Source organism: Macrotis lagotis, chromosome X (assembly GCF_037893015.1).
Source record: "Macrotis lagotis isolate mMagLag1 chromosome X, bilby.v1.9.chrom.fasta, whole genome shotgun sequence".
Taxonomy (NCBI): domain Eukaryota; kingdom Metazoa; phylum Chordata; class Mammalia; order Peramelemorphia; family Peramelidae; genus Macrotis; species Macrotis lagotis.
The window spans coordinates 452,884,057-452,906,502 of record NC_133666.1 but is presented as its reverse complement, the minus strand read 5'-3'; the positions used below and the strand labels follow the sequence as shown (position 1 = coordinate 452,906,502).

The 22,446-nt window shown below is 36.0% G+C and overlaps 1 protein-coding gene across 1 annotated transcript in view; it reads right to left on the bottom strand.

Annotated features, from left to right (window-relative positions):
* Window positions 1-1,476: 1,476 nt before the first annotated feature.
* Window positions 1,477-22,446, bottom strand: part of LOC141497424 (NPC intracellular cholesterol transporter 1-like) — a 56,009-nt gene continuing 35,039 nt past the window's right edge. The window contains exons 10-25 of the mRNA XM_074200072.1: window positions 19,093-19,193; window positions 17,821-17,923; window positions 16,950-17,139; window positions 16,560-16,742; window positions 15,124-15,238; window positions 14,065-14,192; window positions 13,823-13,963; window positions 13,333-13,422; window positions 12,496-12,686; window positions 12,153-12,268; window positions 9,335-9,464; window positions 7,958-8,158; window positions 5,767-5,998; window positions 4,789-4,902; window positions 3,339-3,501; window positions 1,477-2,336 (exon numbers count right to left, since the gene is read on the bottom strand). Coding sequence (XP_074056173.1) covers window positions 2,293-2,336; window positions 3,339-3,501; window positions 4,789-4,902; window positions 5,767-5,998; window positions 7,958-8,158; window positions 9,335-9,464; window positions 12,153-12,268; window positions 12,496-12,686; window positions 13,333-13,422; window positions 13,823-13,963; window positions 14,065-14,192; window positions 15,124-15,238; window positions 16,560-16,742; window positions 16,950-17,139; window positions 17,821-17,923; window positions 19,093-19,193 — 2,242 coding nt within the window. The 3' untranslated portion in view covers window positions 1,477-2,292. The remainder of the gene's footprint in view (window positions 2,337-3,338; window positions 3,502-4,788; window positions 4,903-5,766; window positions 5,999-7,957; window positions 8,159-9,334; window positions 9,465-12,152; window positions 12,269-12,495; window positions 12,687-13,332; window positions 13,423-13,822; window positions 13,964-14,064; window positions 14,193-15,123; window positions 15,239-16,559; window positions 16,743-16,949; window positions 17,140-17,820; window positions 17,924-19,092; window positions 19,194-22,446) is intronic.

The window sequence follows — 22,446 nt, the reverse complement described above, 5'->3', positions numbered from 1 at the left end:
TTTCCTGTATCCTGATTTTGCCTAAAACATAAAGAGACCAAGGGTTAGCTAGAGATACAAAACACTTTAAAATAGGACAGAGAGCCAAACCCATCTGGATGTTAGGGATTTATTTACCTTAGTAGTCTGAGCTATTTTGGTTATTCAAGTAAGTTTTTGGTTTAATATAAATACTACGAAGGAGAAATTAAAAAGGAGCCATGTGGATTTGAGGGCCAATAGAGGGTTCCTAGACTAAAAGTGTTGTAACAGGTTGAGGCTAATTGCTTCTATGTTATGCTATTGCTTCTCTGTAACTGGTACCCATTGATCCTGATTCTGAGATCATGTAATAAGTCTCTTCTACAAGATAATTAAGATATTGGAAGAAACCTGTCACGACTCTTCCTGTATCTTTTCTTCTCCAAGTTAAGTTTTTCAATGAATCACTGTATTTAATAATTTTGAATCTGACCCCCCCCCCCATTTTGATCATCTGGTCTTAAAGGTGCTTCAACTTATATCTTCCCTGAAATAGTGTATTCAGAAATGTATATGATGCTCAAGATTTGGTCTGATCATGGCAAAGCTTAGACAAAAAAAGTCACCTATTAATAGAATGTTCAATATCCAGAAGGTGATAGTCCTGTTGTACTTCACATTGGTCAGACCACAAATGAAGTATCTATTCTGTTCTGTTCACCACATTTTAGTAAGGGCATTGGTTAAGTTGAACACCTTGCAAAAGAATATCACTTTGATGGTGAGGATAAGTTGAATTTATTACATAGAAGAATGAGTTGAAGAAAGTAGAGTATGCTTATTCTTTTTTGTTTATTTGCTTTTTTTTTTTTTGCAAGGCAGCAGAGTTAAGAGACTAGCCCAAGGTCACACAGCTAGGTAATTATTAAGTTTCTGAGGTCACATTTGAACTCAGGTCCTCTTGACTCCAGGACTGGTGCTCTATTAACTGCATCATCTAGCTGCCCCAGTTCAAAATGATTGTTCAAAGGCCATTCCATTCCCTTTAGTTCTGTATTCGGTTGTAAATAGCTTCTCAATACCCTTTTTATACCAAGAGAAAAGCTCTGATTTCCCTAGATGTTTGAACATTTCAGATTCAGCTTTTGTCTTCATTCACAAGTCTGATCCCTTGATCAGTAAAAGCAACAGTAACTGTAATAGATTAACTCCCAAAAATTAACTGTAACAATATTCATTGTTTTCTAATATGAATAATATGAATAAGCTGAAGGCTTTACTTTTACTTGTAAGTCAAGACAGAAAGTTAAAAGCAGGTGTTTTGGGGTTTTTTTGGTGGTGCCAGGCTAGTCTTGCATTTCTCCTTTATTCGCAAAGTAGGAAAGAAGGTTAATATGCTTATCTAATTATCTCTCTTTACTGACAGGATTTTTTATTAAGAAGTTACAAAGTTACTTGAAACATATTAGGGTCTTGTAGAGAAAACAACACTCAAAGGTCTAAGAAAAACAGCATTTTATTAAAGAAAATATATTAAAATCCTTCATACACATGTATCAACTGCAAGAATTCATTCTAATCTCATTTTCTTCATCTCTATTAATTGGTGAAATCTCCCACATAATAATCTAGCAGTCTTTATTTTATCTTCCTTTACAGGAGAACACGTAATGAATATGTTGCTTTTTCAACCAGGTTTTTGGAGACCAAATTCTAATGAAGCCTATAACTTTTTGAAATCATTTGCTAGTTTTTACAAAAACTGTGCAAAGTTAAATTTTTGCACTAATTATTAATTTAATTAATTTTTTAATTAAAAACTTCAAAATGTTAAGAAGCATTTCTATAAACCTACACCTATACCCAAAGCCACAGTTCATACCCCTGTAATTTTCTGGAAGGTTTCTAAAAATATGGTACAGAACCTGTATGATTGGCTTTTCCCCTAAAAGTAGAGGGAGAAAAAAAATTTGCATTGATGTTTTTCTTAAAAAAAAAAAATAAAAGTGGCAGTGAATAGTTTACTTTCATACCCTCCAATACTGGGCATCTGTATACTTTGGCTTGCTGAGAAGTTAGATGTTTCTTTTAGCTTCCCCAGTGTCCTATTGATACAATCAGATTTACTAATGCACCAGTTCAAATTGACTATTCTTGAGTTTAAAAACCACATCTGAAGCTACTGGTGTTAAACAGTGGTACAGTGGTCAGTGATGTCTAGTGCACAACTAGTAATTCCAACACTACAGAGTCCAGAACATTATGACATCTCAGCTAAACCACATGACTTTTCAGCCACCCAGAAGGAGCTGTTCTTGTTCAGTGCTGGTTTCATTCTTGAGTAGCATGACTTTTAGCTTTATTTACTGCTGGCCCTATAGGAAGAGGAAAATAAGTTAAAATTATTGTTTTTTCCCCCCACAGTATTGTCATCTGGAATCTGTTTCTTCTTAGCAGAACCATTTTATACAAGGTAGATGCTAATTTTATCATCCCCATTTAACAGATGAGGAAAGTAAAATAAAAAGAGGTAAAATGACTTGCCCAGGATCACAGTTAGTGTGACCAAATTTGAACTTGAATCATCCTGACTGCAGGAGAGAGACTGAATATTCTCCTCTGCACTATCAGCTGCTGAATGCAAAAGGCTATATTTGGGGTTCTGAAATAATCAGTTTTATTTCTTGTTCTAGGCAGTAAAGCATAACCTCATATAGAAGGTGAAGAATATGTCCAGGAAAAGAAAATTGTCTTCCAGGCCCATTTTAGTCTTTTCATATGAAATAAAATAATATTCTTCCTTTCCATTCTCTTCCCTTTTGCTGTGCTCAGGTTGGTTCACACAGAGAATACCTGCAAACTCTAAATTGACTTCCACTAGGGAAGCTGAATCAATTTATAGAGGTAGACTTAAAGGTAGAGTAGAAAGTCACAGTAGTGAGGCCTCTACTTCAATGTCCTTAATCCCACCCCCAAAAAGTAAAAAGGGGGGGGAAGCTAATATCATTGCAGCAGTTGTGATCTGACTGTATATTTATTCTTCAGTAGTCATTTACCAATAACATCCAGTTGGTATTGAGTCATATTTAATTAAAATTTGATCAATGTCTCATCTAGGATCCCTTTTACTTTTGAGAGAATCAGCCAAAGGTAGGAGAATTAATAGAAATTCTTGCATTCAGATCACATATTTTACTGGGGTTCACAGTATAACAAGTACCAGTTATAGCAACAAATCCTTGTAAAAATAAGAATTCCTTAAAGTGAAAACTGAAAATCAAAAAGTACTGGTAAAAACTTTGAATCTACTTTTAAATGCTTCTGTGGCACCAAGTTTTTTCCATGTTTACAACCATAAAAACAATAAGAACGCTTACCTAAGTAACTAAGTAAGACTGGAAGGAATATTAAGCCATGAGTTGCTCCCAACAAGACCATAGCTAAATACATCCGAAAGTAAAATATCTGGAAAATTTGAGATCTGGCAAAGGCCAACACCACAATCCCTCCAAATTTTGTTAGTGTAATTCCACTGAAAACCTAAGAGGAAATATAGAGATGTTAGAAGCAATTTATATTACATCAGTGTAAACAACTGAGTACCCCTCCTCCAGCCTTAAATTCACATATTCCTTAGGAGTGATCATTTAAGGATAAAAGCTCAATTTAATATATTCTACTCAATGATCAAAGGCAATGGGACAAGAACAGCATAGGCAATTACAAACTTTGGATAATCCCATAGATTGATTTCCTATTATGTGTACATAATGAGCACTAGACTGAAATAAGTAATTGAAATAAGGAAAAAGGTAATGAAAGAGGCAGTGGGGTCAAATGGAAAGAACATGGAGTTGAATCAGAAGATATGAGTTTGGATCTCTAGGCCTTGTGTTCCTCCCCATAAGAGATAGTTGTGCCAGATTTCCAACTCATTGATGGTCTTATGCCAGAATTCAGCAGAAGTGGAGAAAGACTGAGAACTGTTACAAATGTCACTATAACCAATGATGACCCTTTTTTGGTCCTTATGCTCTTTGTATTCAGTAGCATTTGACTTTGTACATGCCACTCTGCTCTAACTTCTGAGACACTGAAGACTTATACTTTGACCAAGCCTCCTCTTTCCTCATCTTCTCCACTTCCTTAAACATGGAGGTTCCAAGAATGTGGTCCTCTGTTCTACATTCCCCCCTTGGTGATCTAAATCACTCCCATGGTTTCAGTGATCACTTTTATATAACTGACTTCCAAGTCAAAAGGGAGACATGATCTTTTTCCTTTTTGAAAATTTTCACTTTATCTCCATATCAGTTATTTTCCCCTTTATATTCAAATTCTAGATAGAATTCACCTATCAACCAAGCATCTAGTGGACATTTAAAGCTCTTGGCCCATCATATGAAAATAATCAGTGACTTGTGTTTTCTACTCACAGGATTAGTTCCAGAGTTCAGATTGAATACTGAATTGTGAATTACCTCCTTTCAACCAAATTTATTAGCCATGTTAGAGAAACTTAAGCATCTACTAACTATAGGTTAGTACGTATGAAGTACATAGGAACCTGTTCCATGTGTTGTGGATATAAAGAAAAGCAAAAACAATCCCTACCTGAAGGAATTGGAAGGACAACATGGAAGTAATAGTGAAAAAGCAGATAAAAAATCAAACATAGAGACACTAGACAGGAGGTAATCTGAGAAGGGAAGGCATGAGCAGATGCTATAGTCAGTAGTAAGTATGCATAGGGATGAACAGACCATGTCCTGCCCTGCTGTGTTGAAATTTCAGCCAGTTGTCCTAAGGGATAAACAGAATACTTACACAACTGCCCACGTGAGACAGGGCTTCCTCAGCACGTGCTACCCGACTGCCCTTCAGGCTCATGGCAAAGGCTCTGGTGATATGACTACAGAACTCCACAGAGATACCACAACTCTGAAATGAAAAACAACTCTAATGATGGGGGAAATAGATATGCACACACTCCTTAATTCTAAAGCTTGAAAGCAATTTCCGCAGCATTGGAGAGAAAAATGTGCCTTAAATGTCCCACTCAGCTCTTCTTCATCACCACCACCACTATCATCACCATCATCAACTGTCTTCCACCTGCCACCACCACCATCATATCATGATCTCTCATTCACTTCACACACACCTTCACCACCACCATCATACACATGGATCTCTTTTACACTCACACAAACCACAAACACCAAAAATCACATGATTACTTTGGGAATCCCAATGGCCAGTTTTGTATTAGATTTCCATTTCCTAAGAGGCCAGGCAGACCCCACAGGAAAACTATTGAAAGTCACAATAGAAATGGTCTAATTGAGACTTAATAGCAAAGATATCAAAGTGCTTATGTATTTTTCCCACTCTTTATCCAATACATTCCTGAATGATGATGTATTTATTTTGAGGTGAACCAAAAAAGTATGGGATGACTCTTTAACCAAGTTTTATGTTAGGATATTGGAACTATTAATGGGAATATAAAATCCTTCTCCTACACTGTTTTTGCAAAGAGCACATAACTGTTGAGCTGGGCCAGCAAAAATGACTACATTTATTGTTGTATGCTGAAAGTTCTGATGTTAGGAACAATTCACAATAATTTAATAGCACCTTTTCAGGGAGGAATAAAGTGGGAAAAGGAGAAAAAATGTCATACTTCCAAGTACCTCTCCTTCAACAATTCTTCTTTTGGCTAACTCTGTTTTCCTCTACAGTTAAAAAGAGCGATTAGTTATAATTTCTGGGTACCAGGGTATAAGGGGACACAAAACTCACCATTACCAAGTTGACCAAGGAAACAGCATTCAGAGAGATGCCCCAGAGCCACATAACTCCAAACATGTTGACCAAAATCATAGCAATTGTAACACACATGATCACAGAAGACCACAGATCACCACCTAGGAGTATTGCAGTCACCAAGAATATTGCTCCCAGGGATATACCGAGATTAAAGATTGTGTCACCCACTATGGTCAGGTATTGCTCATAAAAGACATAAAATACACTGCATGGAGAAGACATGAAAATATAATGGAGACATAGGTAAGTTTTATTTTGTTCATTCATTCCTTGATTGACTACCTTGAATAAAGAAGAAAACTTAACATTTAAATTTTTTGGTCTCTTATGATATATCGTTTAGACATAACTTCCTAATTCATTCCTCTACAAAGGTATAATTCAGAGAAAGTAAACAAAAATGCTAATAGTGAGTGATAAATTCCCAATATACACCCCCTAAAAAAAAGCTCCAAATTAACCCACATTATTCTCAAAAAAGAGCACCCTTATGGTGATTCTCCTGACATGTTACAGTCTATTCTGGATACCACCTATGTGTGTTGGTAAAAATTGAGCTGTGGTTATCACTTTCCCAGAATGCCACCTTTTCTCCCAAATTACCTTCTAGAAATGAATAATTTTAAGGACCAGACAAGGGAAGCTGGTTTGCTGCTCAGAAAGGAACCCAAGGCACTAAACTTGAGCGTTACATGACTGATGTGGATTACATGCCAATGAAGATCTATAGACTAAGACAAAGTGAACTGAGGACCTTCAGAGAGGTTGGGTTTTACTTTCTTCTCTGAAGTGAACTATATGATCCTGGGCACCTCCCCTCCCCTGACCTTAGTCTTTTTTTATATAAATAAGGTGAGTGAGTTTGCTACTTCACAGGGCTATTGCAACCAAAGGACTTTTTTAAACCACCATCTGTATAGATGTGAACTATTATTAAGGCTGCTGTATGTGAAGGGTTTGGGTTACTCCTCCCAATACTTCAAAGTACTAGAGGATCACAGAGAGAAATAAGGAATCATCTAGATTAGGTATGTCTAACCTGTAGCCCATAAACAGCATGTGGCCCTCAAAGCCCATTCATGCAGCCCACATCACATTTATTATTATACTCATATGATTACACTGTAATCATAAAAAATATTAAATGCTCTATGTGGCCCTTGACAAGTTTTTGTGAGTGATGTGACCCAAAAGAGCTAAAAGGTTGAACCCTCATGATCTAGGGACCAGTCTTTTTTTTGCAAGGCAAATGGGGTTAAGTGGCTTGCCCAAGGCCACACAGCTGGGTAATTATTAAGTGTCTAAGGCTGGATCTGAACTCAGGTACTCCTGACTCCAGGGCTGGTGCTCTATTCACTGCGACACCTAGCTGCCCCCCAAGTCCCCTTTTTTTTATAGGAGGCAAATAAGGCTGAGTGATTAAATGATTTCCCCAAGGTCATACAGCATGAGATCTGAACACAGGGCCCCTCTGAGAAACTTGACTAGAGAAATTCAGTCTGTTTTCCTCATTTAGAAAAGCTGAGATCCCCTTGAGAGAGGTTACCAAAAAAATAAAAACTAAACAAAACTCAGCCCTTTACATTTGTGAAACACTTTATACTTTTTCAAATCCTTTTACAGATATCATTTCATTAGATACTTGCAATAACCTAGGTCAGGTGGCTATTAATATACACTCTAAATTTAACAAACTTGGCTGTCAACTTACAAGTGCAGAATTCCCCCCCCCCCAATAGTTTACATTTTACTGTCTATCATTCAAACTGAACAAAAAAAAACCATAATCTCCAAACACTTTGGAGAGACACTTGGAGACCATCAAGCCCAATCCTCTCCTTCCTCCTTTACAAAAGAGAAAACTGAAACCTGGATAGATTTAGGGACTTGATGGTAAAGTCACAAGAGCAGCAGAAATGGGAATAAAACCTAAGTCCTCCACATTCCATATTCAGAACACTTTCCACATGACACCATCTCCTGATACCCCAAAATACAATGCCCATACCTAACCTAACTTAAGAAATGAACAAATTGAATATGTGGGTGGATGAATGTTGAAAGACTTTCTTGACATGTGATTGGAAAACTAAAAATAAAATATCAGAAAAAAAAGAGAAAAGAACAAATTGTGGCATGTGGAGTGACCAAAGTACAACCTTACCTGTATGGAAATACTCGATAGTTTTTGTCTTGGAGACCCAGGCTTTCAGTGATGTTAGTGGCCACCATCCTTGCTTTTCTCATGGCATCAATAAAGTCAGAGGAAGTATGAAGCACAGTATGATAAGTCATAAAATAGGTGGCTCCGACCTCAGTGGAATTGTTTTGGATGTTTACAGCAGAACTATAAGATGCATGCCCCCTATGAGTGAAAAAACACAGATCATCACTAGGGTAGATAAGCATCATTCTTTTTTAAAAAAATTCATTATATAAATATTTTGTTTCCCAATTATATATAATGGTAGTTTCTACTACTACTTCTACTACTGTTTTACACTACCCCCCCATCCCTTCCCCCCCCCACTCCTCCTTAGAAGGCAATGTGATCATCTTTACATTGTTTCCATGTTATGCATTGATCGAAATTGAATGTGAGACAAGCATCATTTTTTACATTCTGGATGGAGAATTATCCTGACTAAGTAATTTCTGGTCTAAATTGCTGAGCAGTCAATAGGACAAACTGTCCTTAGATACTCATTTGCTTCACCAACAGTGGGGGTTTCAGACAACATATATGGGTAAACAAGTATGAGTATTAAAAATACAAATTTAGAATATGGGGCTCATGAAAGTATTTTCATGTAAAAAGGGCTCTCAAACCCAGAATAAAGCTTTGTTAAATTTCTAATAATAATAATAATAATAATAATAGTAGTAGTAGTTTAAAGTGTGCAAAGAATTTTACAAAGATCTGTTTATGAACTAGGTGCTATTGAATGAGTGCCAGTCCTGAAATCAGTAAGACCCAGGAACAAGTAAGTTCAAATCTGACATTAGACCCAAACTATGTGGACCTGAACAAGTCACTCAACCTCTAACTCTTGTTTTCTCCTCTGTAATATGGGGATAATTAATAACCTAGCTTTTCCAAGAATGTTTTGAGGATCAAATGAGAATATTTGTAAAGCACTTTCCAAACATTAAAACAATAAACACATGTTGGTCATAATTTTTTCCTAGACAAGTAGTTTTATTTTTTTACCTCTTATCTACCTCATTTTCATAGGAGATAAGTATAGGAGAGTCTGAGGGAGAAGAAGATTATTATCACAAAACTGTCAATAATGCTAATATTACAAATTTTCTACTAAAACTGGAATAGACATAACTGGAATAGACATAGAGCCTTGGAGGTTTTCAAGACCCTTTCAAGGGATTCATGAAGTAAAAACTATATTTATAGTCATACTTAGACATTTAAATTTCTGAGATGGCAAATAATGATAGATAGAGTCCGCTAGTTTTTAAGACGGTAAAGGAATCCTGAAACCAAAACATTTAAGACTCACTGAAAGAGACTGATGGCACTTACCCTTTGCCACATTTAGGATTAGGGTTGTCAGAAAGAAACATAGGTAGAAATTTCATGAAGTCTTTGCCCCGAGGCCTCTTTTTGCCTTCTGGAGTCAAAGGCCGACAATGAACACATGAAGCATCAACAACTAGAATCAACATTAAATAAAACAAAGCTTAAGCATGATGTTTTGCAAGTTTTGTTGTAAAACCCATTCATAAATCCCATAATTTTGATTATATTTACACAAAAATTGTAAGTAAAAAAATATAGCATACATACAAAACCACATAAACACAGAGCATTTTGTTGTTCAGTTGCTCCAGGCATATCCAACTTTAATGATCCCTTTGGGGATTTTGTGACAAAAATAATTTCTCCTTTCCTCCTCCAATTTATTTTATAGAAGAGGAAACTGAGGCAAAGACTTGCCCAGAGTAACACCGCTAGGAAGTGTCTGATATAGGATTTGTACTCAGAACTGTCTGACTCCAGGCCAGGCACACTATCCATTACTACCTGGCTGCCCTACATATATACTTCTAATCATATACACACAATACATGTGTACATACATGTAAACACACTTATAGTATGTCAATAAAGAAACTCAAAGAAAATTCTCTCTTTCTTTTATGATGTATGATATTTTTCAGTCCAATCTTCTAAATTAATCAGGCTGGTGTCATTAACAATAACTACAGTGAAAGATTGTTGGAAAAAAGCACCAGACACTGAGCAGACAGGGATCTATCTGCTTTGTCCTCCTGTATAATAGATGCTGTAGGAGATAAAGCACTGGATTTCAATCAGGAAGCCCTGCCTCTTGACTTCTCTCCATCCATTTCCTCATCAAGAAAATGTGAGTATTATATCAGATTGCCTTCTGCTGGGGAGAGAGACAGGAGGGAAGGGAGGAAAACTGTAAAATTCAAAACCTTGCAAAAAAAATGATTAGTAGAAACTATTATTGTATATAATTGGAAAACAAATAGAATATTTATATAATAAAAAAAAGAAAATGTGAGTAGTGATAGCATTATGTTCCATTATTGTTGAAGGGTTCTAAAGGTATAACTTTGAAAGCATTTTATAAAATTTTTAAAGCTCTGTTTAAATACTTATTACTTTTACCATCAATCCTTTAGCCTCTCTATGTTTCAATAGCTTCATCTACAATATTGAGAACAGGGGAAAAACAAGTTCTTTCTATCTCTAAAATATCCATAGACTTAAAAATATGCCCATCTACCAGGCTACTAGAAAGGAGTTCCAAAGCCTATTATCAGAATCTAATCTCTAGGTTTTTTTTCTTTTACTTTTTTAAAACTATGGGTGTTTGGTAATGGTTCAATTAATTCTTTTTTTTCAATTAATTCTTTTTTTTAGGATTTTTTATTTTGTTTTTTGTTTTTTTTTTTGGCAAGGCAATGGGGTTGAGTGGCTTGCCCAAGGCCACACAGCTAGGTAATTATTAAGTGTCTGAGGTCAGATTTGAACTTGGGTATTCCTGACTCCAGGGCTTGTGCTCTATCCACTGCGCCACCTAGCCACCCCCTCAATTAATTCTTAAGACAAAAAGAACCATACAAAGAAAAAAGGAAAGCTTCCTAAAGAGAGACTTGCCAAGGCAATGTATGCACTCTCAGAGATTCATTCTGGTCATCAGCCCTGCCACTCACTACTCCTTCAGACCAGACACTACCTCATATGAACTGATCATTTCAGTTCTGGAGCTCACCCTATGGGATCTCCACTGTTCTGACTGGCCAGGACCATTCCCAGAACATCCTCTTGCCACCTGCTCTGGTGCCACAGGCAGCTCCTTCATTCCCATTTCCTTCCCCTCTTTCCTGTCTTTTCAGCTCCAAATAGGAACAAGAAAACTGGGCTTGTGATTTCCAGGGACCTGTGACCCTCACTGGTATAGGAAACTAAAAGAGGAATATCCTTTTCCAATTCAGATCAGTGCCTGAAATTTCTGATCCTATATACAGAAAACTGAAAATTAAGTTACTTGCCAAGGATCATAAACCAAATCTCCAGAATAATAATCTAATCTAAGTAATACCATCTAATTCCTGGAAAGAATATGGCAATTCACTTATGACTTCAGTCATTAACCCTCTGACTTTCCAAATCAAAATATCTCATTCACCACCACCATTTCCCATCTAGGTCCTGCCTCCCCTATTAGAATTTAAGCTCCTTGAGCTTAGACATAGTTTCACTTTTACATCTAGCAACTAAGCACTTATCACAGTTAAATATATAGTTACCCTTAATAAGGGTTGATTTAGAGCTAAAAGGGATTTGAAAAGTATTTTAAATCATCTTCCTCATACTACATAGAAGCTAAGGAACCGAGGTAGAGACATGCCCCCAAATCGCACAGAGACTAAAAGTGACAGAACCAAGCCCAGAATTGATATTCTGATTCAAAATATGGAAATCTTACTACTATAGCTGAAACTATTGCATAAAGTTTTCAAGTATGTTATTCAAGGAATAAGGAGTTGAATCTTCTGATTTAAAAACAATGGGATGAATCAGTAGTTTTTAAAGAGTCTATTTGGCTTATGAGCCACTGAAGACATTGTCTGAGATGGCAGTCAAGAAATAAGTCATAATTGTCTAATTTTGGCCCAAGAAATACTTAAATAAAATAAAATACATCCACAGAAATAACACAGGAAATTATATACTGGTTGAAAGCTGTCAATCTGAGTCAGTTAAATTTCAGTAGTTTATACAAAATGTTTCATTTAATAAAAACAGCAAAATGTAAAAGTTTCATGATGCTCAAAAAAAGGGGAAGATTTTCAGAGGGTATTACCTGAAGCATTACAAAACTGGTCAGTCATATTATAAATCCGGCAGCAGGAAGACTGGGGTTTAATCCAATCAAAATAATCATCAATCCAGGAAGAAGGAGCAAAACCTATTCTTGTGCTATGGGATATAAGACAAATTAATGTCTAGGAAGACTGTCAACTCTTCCATACTATTTCATCATTTAATATAAAAGAATTTTGGGCTAAGTTAATTTTTGAAAGTTCTGATCCATGACAGTTGAAACTAAGCACACATTTACCATCTAATAATTACCCATGCTAATGTAGAAAGAGCTTCAAGTTTGTTCTATTGGAGTGATTGATGGAGAAGAATGGACTACTTACTAATTCTTTATTTGTGCAGCATTAAAAATTTGTTGCACAAGTGAATTGTTGTTACATCCCATTCCACCACACACCATGTTCTGTCCATCTAGAGAAGTATAGTCAAGGCCTCCTTCTAGCACAAAATAGACAGGGGGACCTGCATGCAGGTACTGGTTCAGGGATGTGAAATAATCTAGAACATAAGAGTCCTTAAAAAAGAAAAGATCATACAGTAGATAAGTAAAGAAAAAGCAAAATCATAATGATCAAACTCAACAGATGAGAAGCAATCCTATTCCCAAACTTTTTTCAGAAGTGGTAGACTATCGGTGTGGAGAACATTGTGCATATTATACTTTTTTTATATATTTTGGCTAGTTTTGCTGAATTGTTTTCCTATTTTTTAATTCTTTGTTTTAAGAGATGATTCTCAGAAAAGAGAAGGGGGGGAAGCTATCCTGAGAAATTTATGTGATGTGAAATCATCTAGAAATGTTTTATTATCAAGAAATATAAATAAAAATTTAATTTACAAAAAAAATTGTTTTTTAAAGTTATCAGAAGTGCTGAATGAAGACTCCTTTGGAGTCTTTTCTTGAGAAAGACGGGAAGAACATCTTATCTAGAACTCATCTACATTCAAGTTATCTATTCTTTTTTAAAAGATGACAAACTGGTTGTTCATTCTGCACTTTTAGGTCTAAAGGACTGCCTTGGTGAAGATTTGGGGTAACATCTAAAAATGGCACCTTTAAAGTAAGCTGTAATTGTATTAATCAGCTGACATTCTCTGAACACCTTGTATAAATTTTCCTGTTTAACCACTCAAATCAAATCAGTATAAAAGAATCTTACATCTGGCATTGAAAGAGACTGATCCAAGCCAATTTCCACTTTGTTGACAACTGCTATACTGAATGATAGAATGCCCACAAACACAGTTATCTGCATGAGAAAAAAAAGAAATAGTAAGGACTTGAGATTTCTGCACAGTATTTCCACGAATACAAACTCCAAAAAGGAAAAAAGAGCTGAACCAGTGAAGACCTGGAATTTCCTAAAGGAGTAGCCAATGTTCAAATGGCCTTCAATGATGACCCATGTCTATCTAATGTCCAGAATCACAAATCCACCACGGCCAAGGGTCATCAGATAGCCTAGAACTCTTAACAGGTTTTTGGTTATACTTGGGAGAAGCAATAATTAGCTACAAGCCTGAAAAATACATTAGCCACTCATCTGCAGAAATATTGGATTTCTTATACAGCAATTGTTTTCAATACCTGGTGGCAGGTCTCCAATTCAAAATGAGAAAAAAACCAAAAACTTGCAGAAGACTACATACCACAGTTGGTCGCATCCAGTCCTTCAGCAGAAATGGAGAGAAGACATTTTTGAAAAACTGAAACAAATAGCTCTCTGATGGCTGGGGGCTGGTTCTGTCTTCAGTAATTCTGACACAACAAAGAATGTCCAATTTATTTTTCTGATTGGGTGAAAAGAAAGATAGCATTGTAAGTACATTCTCTGTCCACTGTCATTACAGAGAGGTAGGTGAAGATCATTTGCCACAATTAGATATTTTACCTCTTGACGCTTAATGTCTAGTCCCAAGAGACTGACAAAACAAGTTATTTGAAGGAGGAAGTCAATGAAAACAGCCATTCCAGCAAACAGAGAAAAGGTTCGAACAGCTGGCATGGGTGACAAAGCTCCTATGGAACAATAGGAAAGGAGACTGATCATTCTTGTTCCACATGTTCTAACTAGCTTTACAATTATTTGGTTACTTGACATTTCTGACAAAACTGTGGACAATAAGGAGGCAATAAGAAAGCTCCCCCCAAAGTAAGAAAGATGATAAGATTAAGAAAGAGGTGTTTGGGAGTGAAAGGGTCTATATTTCAACTGAAAAAGAGAGCTGGACTTTACCACCTTGTCTTAGCTCAATTTTATACCAATATGGTCAAAGCAAGAAATATTTTTCAAAAATCTCAGATTCAATTTGGGTCCTCCTATGTCAAGAATCTTACCTAAAATTTTTTTGGGGAAATTTCACTCATATTTGGGGAGGCAGGTAGAAAGCTGTAGACCAAACATGTATATAAAGCTCTCCCAGAGAGTCAGGATACATTATGACTCGACTTGCTGGGGTTTTTTTCCCATACATTTACAATAGCAGTGGATTGAGAAAATTTGTTGGGGGGTGAGAATAGCATAAATACAGGTATGTGACCAATGGACTACTTCCCCTATTTAATCCAAGCCAATAGTTAGTTGACTGACATTGAGCAAGTTGCTCCCAAAGGTTCTGAAATGAGTGTTATAATGAGGCACAAAAGGGAATGCATTTTACAAATGTCAAAATGCCACAGCAATGCAAATTATTTTACAAGTGGGAGAAGGGTATCCCTTATATATGATATCCTTCTAGTTCTAAAACTGATGCTCATGTGATGCTTATATGCTGGGAAAGGTAGATTAATGATTCTTTTGAAACTCAATCTCCCAATAAAATATTCTGGTTATATGAATGTTAAAAAGAGGCAAAAAAGAAATGCATCCAGAGATCTACTTGCAAAGTGCCTGTACCATACCACCCAGGCTCAATGAAAGCAGGAGCAGAGCTGTATGAGGAGGAATTACCTAAGAAAAAGGCTACGGTCTCTGAAAATGATGACAGGAACATGCTTGGAGCCACTTCCCCCAGGATCCTCCCTAGTTGTTTATCCACTGTTTCCCCTTGAAGACGTTTATCTCTCTAAAAGAGAAAAGAAGAACTTTTCCATAAAATTGACTACAATTTCTCTCTCCACAATTCCCTAAGGAGATATGGTCAACTTTAAGAAGAATGATGAAGGGGGCAGCTAGGTAGCACTTTGGATCAAGGCCCTAGAGTCAGGAGGAATTGAGTTCAAATCTGGTCCTGGACACTTGCTTAGCTGTGTGACTTTGGATGTCACTTAACCCCATTGTCTTGCAACCCCCCCCCCCAAAAAGATGAGGATTTAAAAGTCCACATTTCATATCCCCCCCAAAGTAAAATATTAATATATTAATAATAATCTGACCCAAGATTCCTGGTAACCCTTCTCTCTTAGTACACAGATGAGAAATAAAAGAAGCTGATAGGATCACTGAAGTAAAACAGGAAGGTCTCCAGAAATCAGTTCAAGTTCTTCATTTGATGCTAGAAACCAAGGTCCAGAGAAATTAAATAATCAGAGAGCACACAGGTAATGGCACTGATGTGATCTGAGACCAAAGTCTCTAGCCTCTAATGTAAGACAACTCTCTTATTCTCTGTCCTGTCCCTATACTGATAAGCCTTTCCTTCTTCAGATAACATATAGCTTATCTCTCATATACTTATGTGTTATTTATTTTACAATCATCTTAGTGCATGTAATATGCTGTTAAAATTTCAAGAAAGCAAAGACTTCTTAACTAAACATTTCCCTTTCATAGTGTTATGCAGAGTACTTAAAAATAATTGTTAAATCAAATCTGTGATGATTCATCATTATACAGCATTTATCCTCAAAATTCTTTAACTTGGCTACCTCAGGAGATTTAAGACAAGGGGAATTTGTAGCATATTGGCCACTGTGTCAAAAACAATATTTATAATAAAGGTTTATTTTGTATTAAGGCAGAGGCAATATGGTAAATTGGACAGACTGACAAACTGAAATCAGGAAGACCTATTTCAAAGGCTCTCTCTGACACGTACAATCTGAGTGACCAAGAGCAAGTTTCAACTCACATCTGAACCCTGATTTCCTGATCTGTAAGATGGGACTAAATGCTGATAATATCTATTTCACATTATATGGCTCAAATGAGATCATGTTTAAAATCCTTGTAAACTTTAAAATGTATTGTTATTATTAGTGATCCCACTCCCTGGTGTTAACATACCCACACTAGTAATTACTCAATTGCTTCAGACATAGAGGAATTTACATTGATATAATGAATATACAATAAGTTTTAACTACAGAATTTTACTTCTTTTCAATGTGCTTTCAAATAACTTCAAAAGTGGAACTAAAGGGCAAGAGTGGTATGTATGCATATACCTGAAAGGTCTGAACTAGAATAAAGATGTTGTCTACTCCAACTGCAAGCACCAGGAATGGGATGACTTCAATGACAATCAGGGTGAGGGGAATTCCAATGTAACTGAAGAGACCTAGAGAACACACTACTGAACTGAGCACCATCAGGATACCTGCAATACCCAGGGAGATTTTAGAATCTACCTGAAAAAAAAAGATGTCTATAAGTTTTCTTATTTATAAATACACTATTTTTACATATATCTCAATTTTTAAAAAAATGACCAATGAAGAAGTGATGTGCCGGGGAATATCTGCTTTAAATATAAAGATCAATGCATAAGAAATACCTTAGGAATATTAAAAAAGTCTCAATAATAATAATTACACAAACTCATTGATATCACATACCAGAAACCTACGATAGCTTTTGATGTGTCCTAAGGTGATGGAAATATATAAAACCATGACAGCATAGCTAATGAGAATAGTCACAACATCACTGTTACTTTCACGATTTATCTCATCTTCAATGCTTCGTTCAGCAGAGAATGAAATAGTCAGATTTGGATTTTTGTAGTTTTTGACGAAGCTGATAAATCTGAAAAGTATAAATAAAATGCATGTCAGGGAGAAAAGAAAACAGGAAAACTTTCTTCAGATTACTGATTTAGAGCTAGAAGAGATTAGAGGCTCTCTAATCTTATCTCATTCCATCATTTGACAAGATCTGAGAATCACAGAGATGAAAACTAACATCCTACTGTCTTACAGATAGAAGTAATTGGCCAAACTAATATTTAATTACAGTTTCTAGGGATTCCAAATCTAGCCCTCTTTCTACTATGCCAACAAGATGTCTAAATTTTTTTCTATACTGGGTTGTGGTTTAAATGACAAGTATTTTCAACTTGGTCAGTTTCGGGTTATTTTAAAAAACATGTTCAAAACAATTCACTTGGATTTCTAATTTAAAAAAATATTTAATTAATTTCTTTAACTTGAAAATTTGGGTTACTTTTATTTTTTAATTAATTAAATTAATTTTAAAAAATCTAATTTAAAAAATGCCCCTCCCATCTGGTAAAGATGATACTGAAATGGGTTATCATTTTCAACAAGAATTCAGGACTCCCAAGTGTAATTTTTCCCCCACTCTACCTAATAGTAGCAAAATAGGGAAGAAAGAGGATCTACAGTTATCTATTTATTAAGAAATATTGCAAGTAGAAGAGTAAACTCACTATGCAAAGATATAAGGAGTACTTAGCAAGAAACTTACTCTTTTTCCCATGCTAGGGCTCTTTGTAGCTTTTCGGTGTTGTTGTAGTAATTATTGACAGGAAGGGTAATCACAAGGGCAGTAGCATTATTATAGTTTTGCTCTGTAAGGAAAAATGCAGTAATACAAAGATTACAAATTTGAAACAAAGGAGACATCTAACGAGAGAGCTCATAATCTCATGACATAACTGGAGCAGATTACTAGTAATAATCCCTATGTACCAAGAATGAGACAATTTACTAGATAAGTCAGAGTTCAGCTTAGAAGCCAAGTTCTCATTCAACAGTTATTTAAGATTGGAAGTTAATCCCTTCTCACTCATGGTGGGGATGCTCAAGAATTTTCATTTAGCTTCCTCTCTACAGAGGAAACCCATGTCAAACTTTGTGTTATTAAACCTTAGACACTAAAACCCTGAAACTTTAATTGTATCAGTGCACACTGGATAATATACTGTGATGTTCTATGGGAATTAGCAAATAGAAATTAAAGCAGTAGTTTCTGCATTTTAAAAAGCCTCGAATGGCATAAATATGGCTGAATTTCTTAGTCAACACAAAAAAAAAAAAGACGTGTTTCATTGCTGAACAACACTGTACTTCCTTTAAGAGACTATTGAGGCTAAAGACTAAACTCTTGCTCTATCTGGTATCATACATGTGAAACTTTAATAGAATTTAATTCATAAGAGGAAAGAGAATGAGGAGGAATTAAAAAAGGTATTATAAACAGATTATAAAATTCTGATGAAATTTTATGCTCTGATATTCATTTAAACATAAATTATTGAAAAACAAGCTGATTGTCTTGATATAATACTAGGATCTTTTTGTAGTTCTTTTTACAAAGCTGAAAAATCTAAAAAGTGGAAGTAAAATGCATGTCAGAAGAGATAAAAATCCAGCAAAATGAAGATTCTTAGTATTACTGATTTAGAGCTATAAGAGACCCTAGAGGCCAGCCTCTTCAATTGATAGACCAGACCTCAGAACCACTCATGAAATGAGTTCTTCCTACCTTATAGGTAGTAATAAGGAACAGATTCTAGGGATTCCAAATCTAACCCTCCTAATGCAAAACTAAAACAAAAAAATAAAAGTAACCCAAATTTTCAAGTTAAAGAAATCATAGAAAATACCTTGAATTTGTGAGATAAGAATTTAATCTTGGATATCTGGATCCTAAATTAATAGCTTCCTTTGAGATCAACTATAGGTAATTTATAGCCCATCTCATCCTTACCCCCTCACCCCATATACAAGTACTTACCATCATACCCTCCTAAGACAAGCCAAGGGAAAACAGGCCCACCAAATGTTCCCAAACAAGAATCATGAAGCACACTTGTATCATTCAATGAGGTAGGAGACCTGCCAAAAAATCCAAAAACAATTACTCTGCATTTGAACAAGAAATGTTTTAGGGAATCCCCATGACAAGACAGGAAGACTAAGGAAACAGGATAAAAATCACAGAAAATACACACTAGGAGCTACAAATTAAGTAAGACAGATATGTTCTCAATTTTTTAAATACAAAAGATTTAGATTCTGCAAACAAATATGTAAATCCTGGTAAAATGTCTTTACTCACATATTTGAAAAACTCCGGTGGTATGATATTGAGGGTTTTCTTTAAGGAACAAAAGTTTAAGGATTTTCCTGGGGTAAGCTCAAGAGCAGCAGTTACTATGTCAACTCTTAATTCTAGTGGAGGCTCTCAGCCACCAAGTAATATGAAGCAAGCCTTGCTATAGCAGAGGGACCTTAAAGGTGGACAGGAAACAAGAACTGACATAAAGTCTGTAAGTTCTCAAAGCACTTTACACACAGGAGGTCCTACGGGCTTTTACAGAGGTAGAAAGAAGATGAGAAATTCATTACTTTGGAAGGATGCAGATCTTGTACTCTTCTAAATGTATTCTTTTATCTACACAGGGTCTATGGTGCTACGTGATCAAACCTGACAAAGGACTTTGAAAATATATGACAGATGGAGCCCAGATGGTGGAGAGAAAGCAAGAACTTCTCTAGAGCAACAAAAAAGACAAAGAGGACCATTTTTCAGTGTAAGATATCTTGGAAGGGCATCAGGAAAGGACAAATGGGGTGGAGGGGAACTCACCCAGCTCAAGAAACACAAATGAATGAAAGTGGGAGGAGGGAAGCCAGTGGCAAGGCCTCCAGAACTGGTACAGTAGATGAATTGAGATCCCCTGCACTGGGCAACTCCAGTGCAATGAGGAAGCCACTAACACTAATATCTAAGGTCTCAAAGTATGTGAGCAGACCCTGGTCCTTCAGCACAAAATGCTTGGGACAGCACCCCTGTGGCCCAGGAACAGAAAAAAGTCAGATAAAAGCTCTGACCAGAGAGCTACCATAGTAATAAGGAAGATCACAGTACCATCGCAGAAGAGGATGGTAGAAAAAGTGCTACATGTGAAGCCGCAGAGGGGTCTGAAGATCAAAAACAACTTAAGAGGTGGCTAGGTGGTACAGCGGATAGAGCACTGGCCCTGGAGTCAGGAGTTCAAACCTGAGTTTAAATCTGGCCTCAGACACTTAATAATTATCTAGCTGTGTGGCCTTGGGCAAGCCACTTAACCCCACTTGCCTTGCAAAAAACTAAATTATAAAACACAAAAACAACTTAAGACTCAAAAAACATTTTAAAAATCAAAAAGAAATATTAGTAAAAGAAATGTAAGAGAAATTCAACAATTTGGAATCAAGCACAAAAATTAACTGAAGAAAGCAACTCCTTTAAAAATACAATTAGACAAATACAAAAAGTAAATAACTATTTAAAAAATAGAATTGACCAAATAGAGAAAATATTCCCTAAAGGAAACAACTCTTTTAAAAATAAAATTGGTCAAATAAAGAATTCCTTTAAAAGCTAGAGTGGACAAATTGAATCTCAAGACTTTATAAAACATCAAAAAATCAATCAAGGGTCGGCTAGGTGGTGCAGTGGATAGACTACTGGCCCTGGAGTCAGGAGTACCTGAGTTCAAATCTGACCTCAGACACTTAATAATTACCTAGCTGTGTGGCCTTGGGCTAGCCACTTAACCCCATTGCCTCACAAAAAAAAAACCTAAAAAAAAAAAATCAAAGAAAATTTTAAAAAATGGGAAAAAAAAAGGAAAACATTTGGAGGAGGGAAAAGAGTGAAAAGAGATAAATAAAAAAAAATAGAAGAATATGTAAAATGCCTCACTGAAATGTAAAATAGGCCCAGAAGAGATAATTGAAAAATTACTAGATTACCTGAAAACAATGATTAAAAAAAAAAACCTGTACAACATCTTTCAAGAAATCATCATGTTAGAGTGCCCTGATATCCCAGAACCAGGGGGTCAACCAGTCATTGAAAGAATCCACTGATCATCTCCTTAAAGAAATTTTAAAATGAAAACATGAAGAAATATTGTAGTCAAGTTCCAGAATTTGCAGATCAAGAAGGAAATATTGCAGGTAGCCAGAAACAATTCAGATACCAAGGAGCCACAGTCTGGATTACACAGGACTTGGCAGTTTCAGCATTTAAAGATAATAGGACCTGGAATTCAATAATCTGAAGGGCAAAGGAGTTTGGAATACAGTGTCTACTAACTACACTGCAAAATTAAACATAGTCTTTCAGGAGAAAAGATAGACATTCAATGAAACAGGGACTTTCAAACCTTCCAGATGAAAAGACCAGAGCTGAACGGAAAATTCACTCACTCTTCAAATATAAGATGCAATAGATACATAAAAAGGTAAATAGGAAAGGGGGGAAAAATGTCAGGGGATTAAACTGCTTACATCCTTTCATGGGAAGATGATCCTTGGAATTCTTGAGAACTGTATCTTTATTAGAAGGAATATACTTAGAGGATGTGGACATAAGCTCTTTTGATGTGATGATATAAAAATACAGCATGAAAAAATGATTGTACTGGGAAAAATGGAAAGGAAGAAGCAGAATAAGGTAAATTAGGTAGCAAGAAGAAAGAGGTCAAAGAACCTATTACAGTAGAGGGAGAGAAAGGAGGAGGTGAGAATGCTTAATCTCAAAGGATTTGAAACAAGGGTTGGAATAACATATAAACTCAGTTGAGTTCTTAAATTTATCTTACTCTATGGGGAATTAGAAAGGGAAAAGGGAAAAAAGGGAAAGGGGCTGATAAAAGGGAGGGCAGAAGAGCAGAAGTAGGAAAGGAGGGGGCAGCTAGGTGGCGTAGTAGATAGAACACTGGCCCTGGAGTCAGGAGATCTGAGTTCAAATCCTGCTTCAGACACATAACTGCCTATCTGTGTGACCTTGGGCAAGTCACTTAACCCCATTGCCTTAAAAAAAAGAAGTAGGAAAAGAAAGGGGGAAACTAAAGGGAGAGAGGTTTATTGAATAGAAGGAAGACTGAGGGAGTTGATCAAAAGGAAAACATTTGTGAGGAGGGATAGGGTGAAAAGAGGGAGAGAAGTTCAGATGGTAGAAGGAGAATAGGATGGGAGGTAATGCAGAGTTAGTAATCATAACTATGAATGTGAATGGAATGAACTTTCCTATAAAATAGAAGTGAATAGCAGAGTGGGCTAAAAATCAGAATCCTACAATATGCAGTTTAAAAGA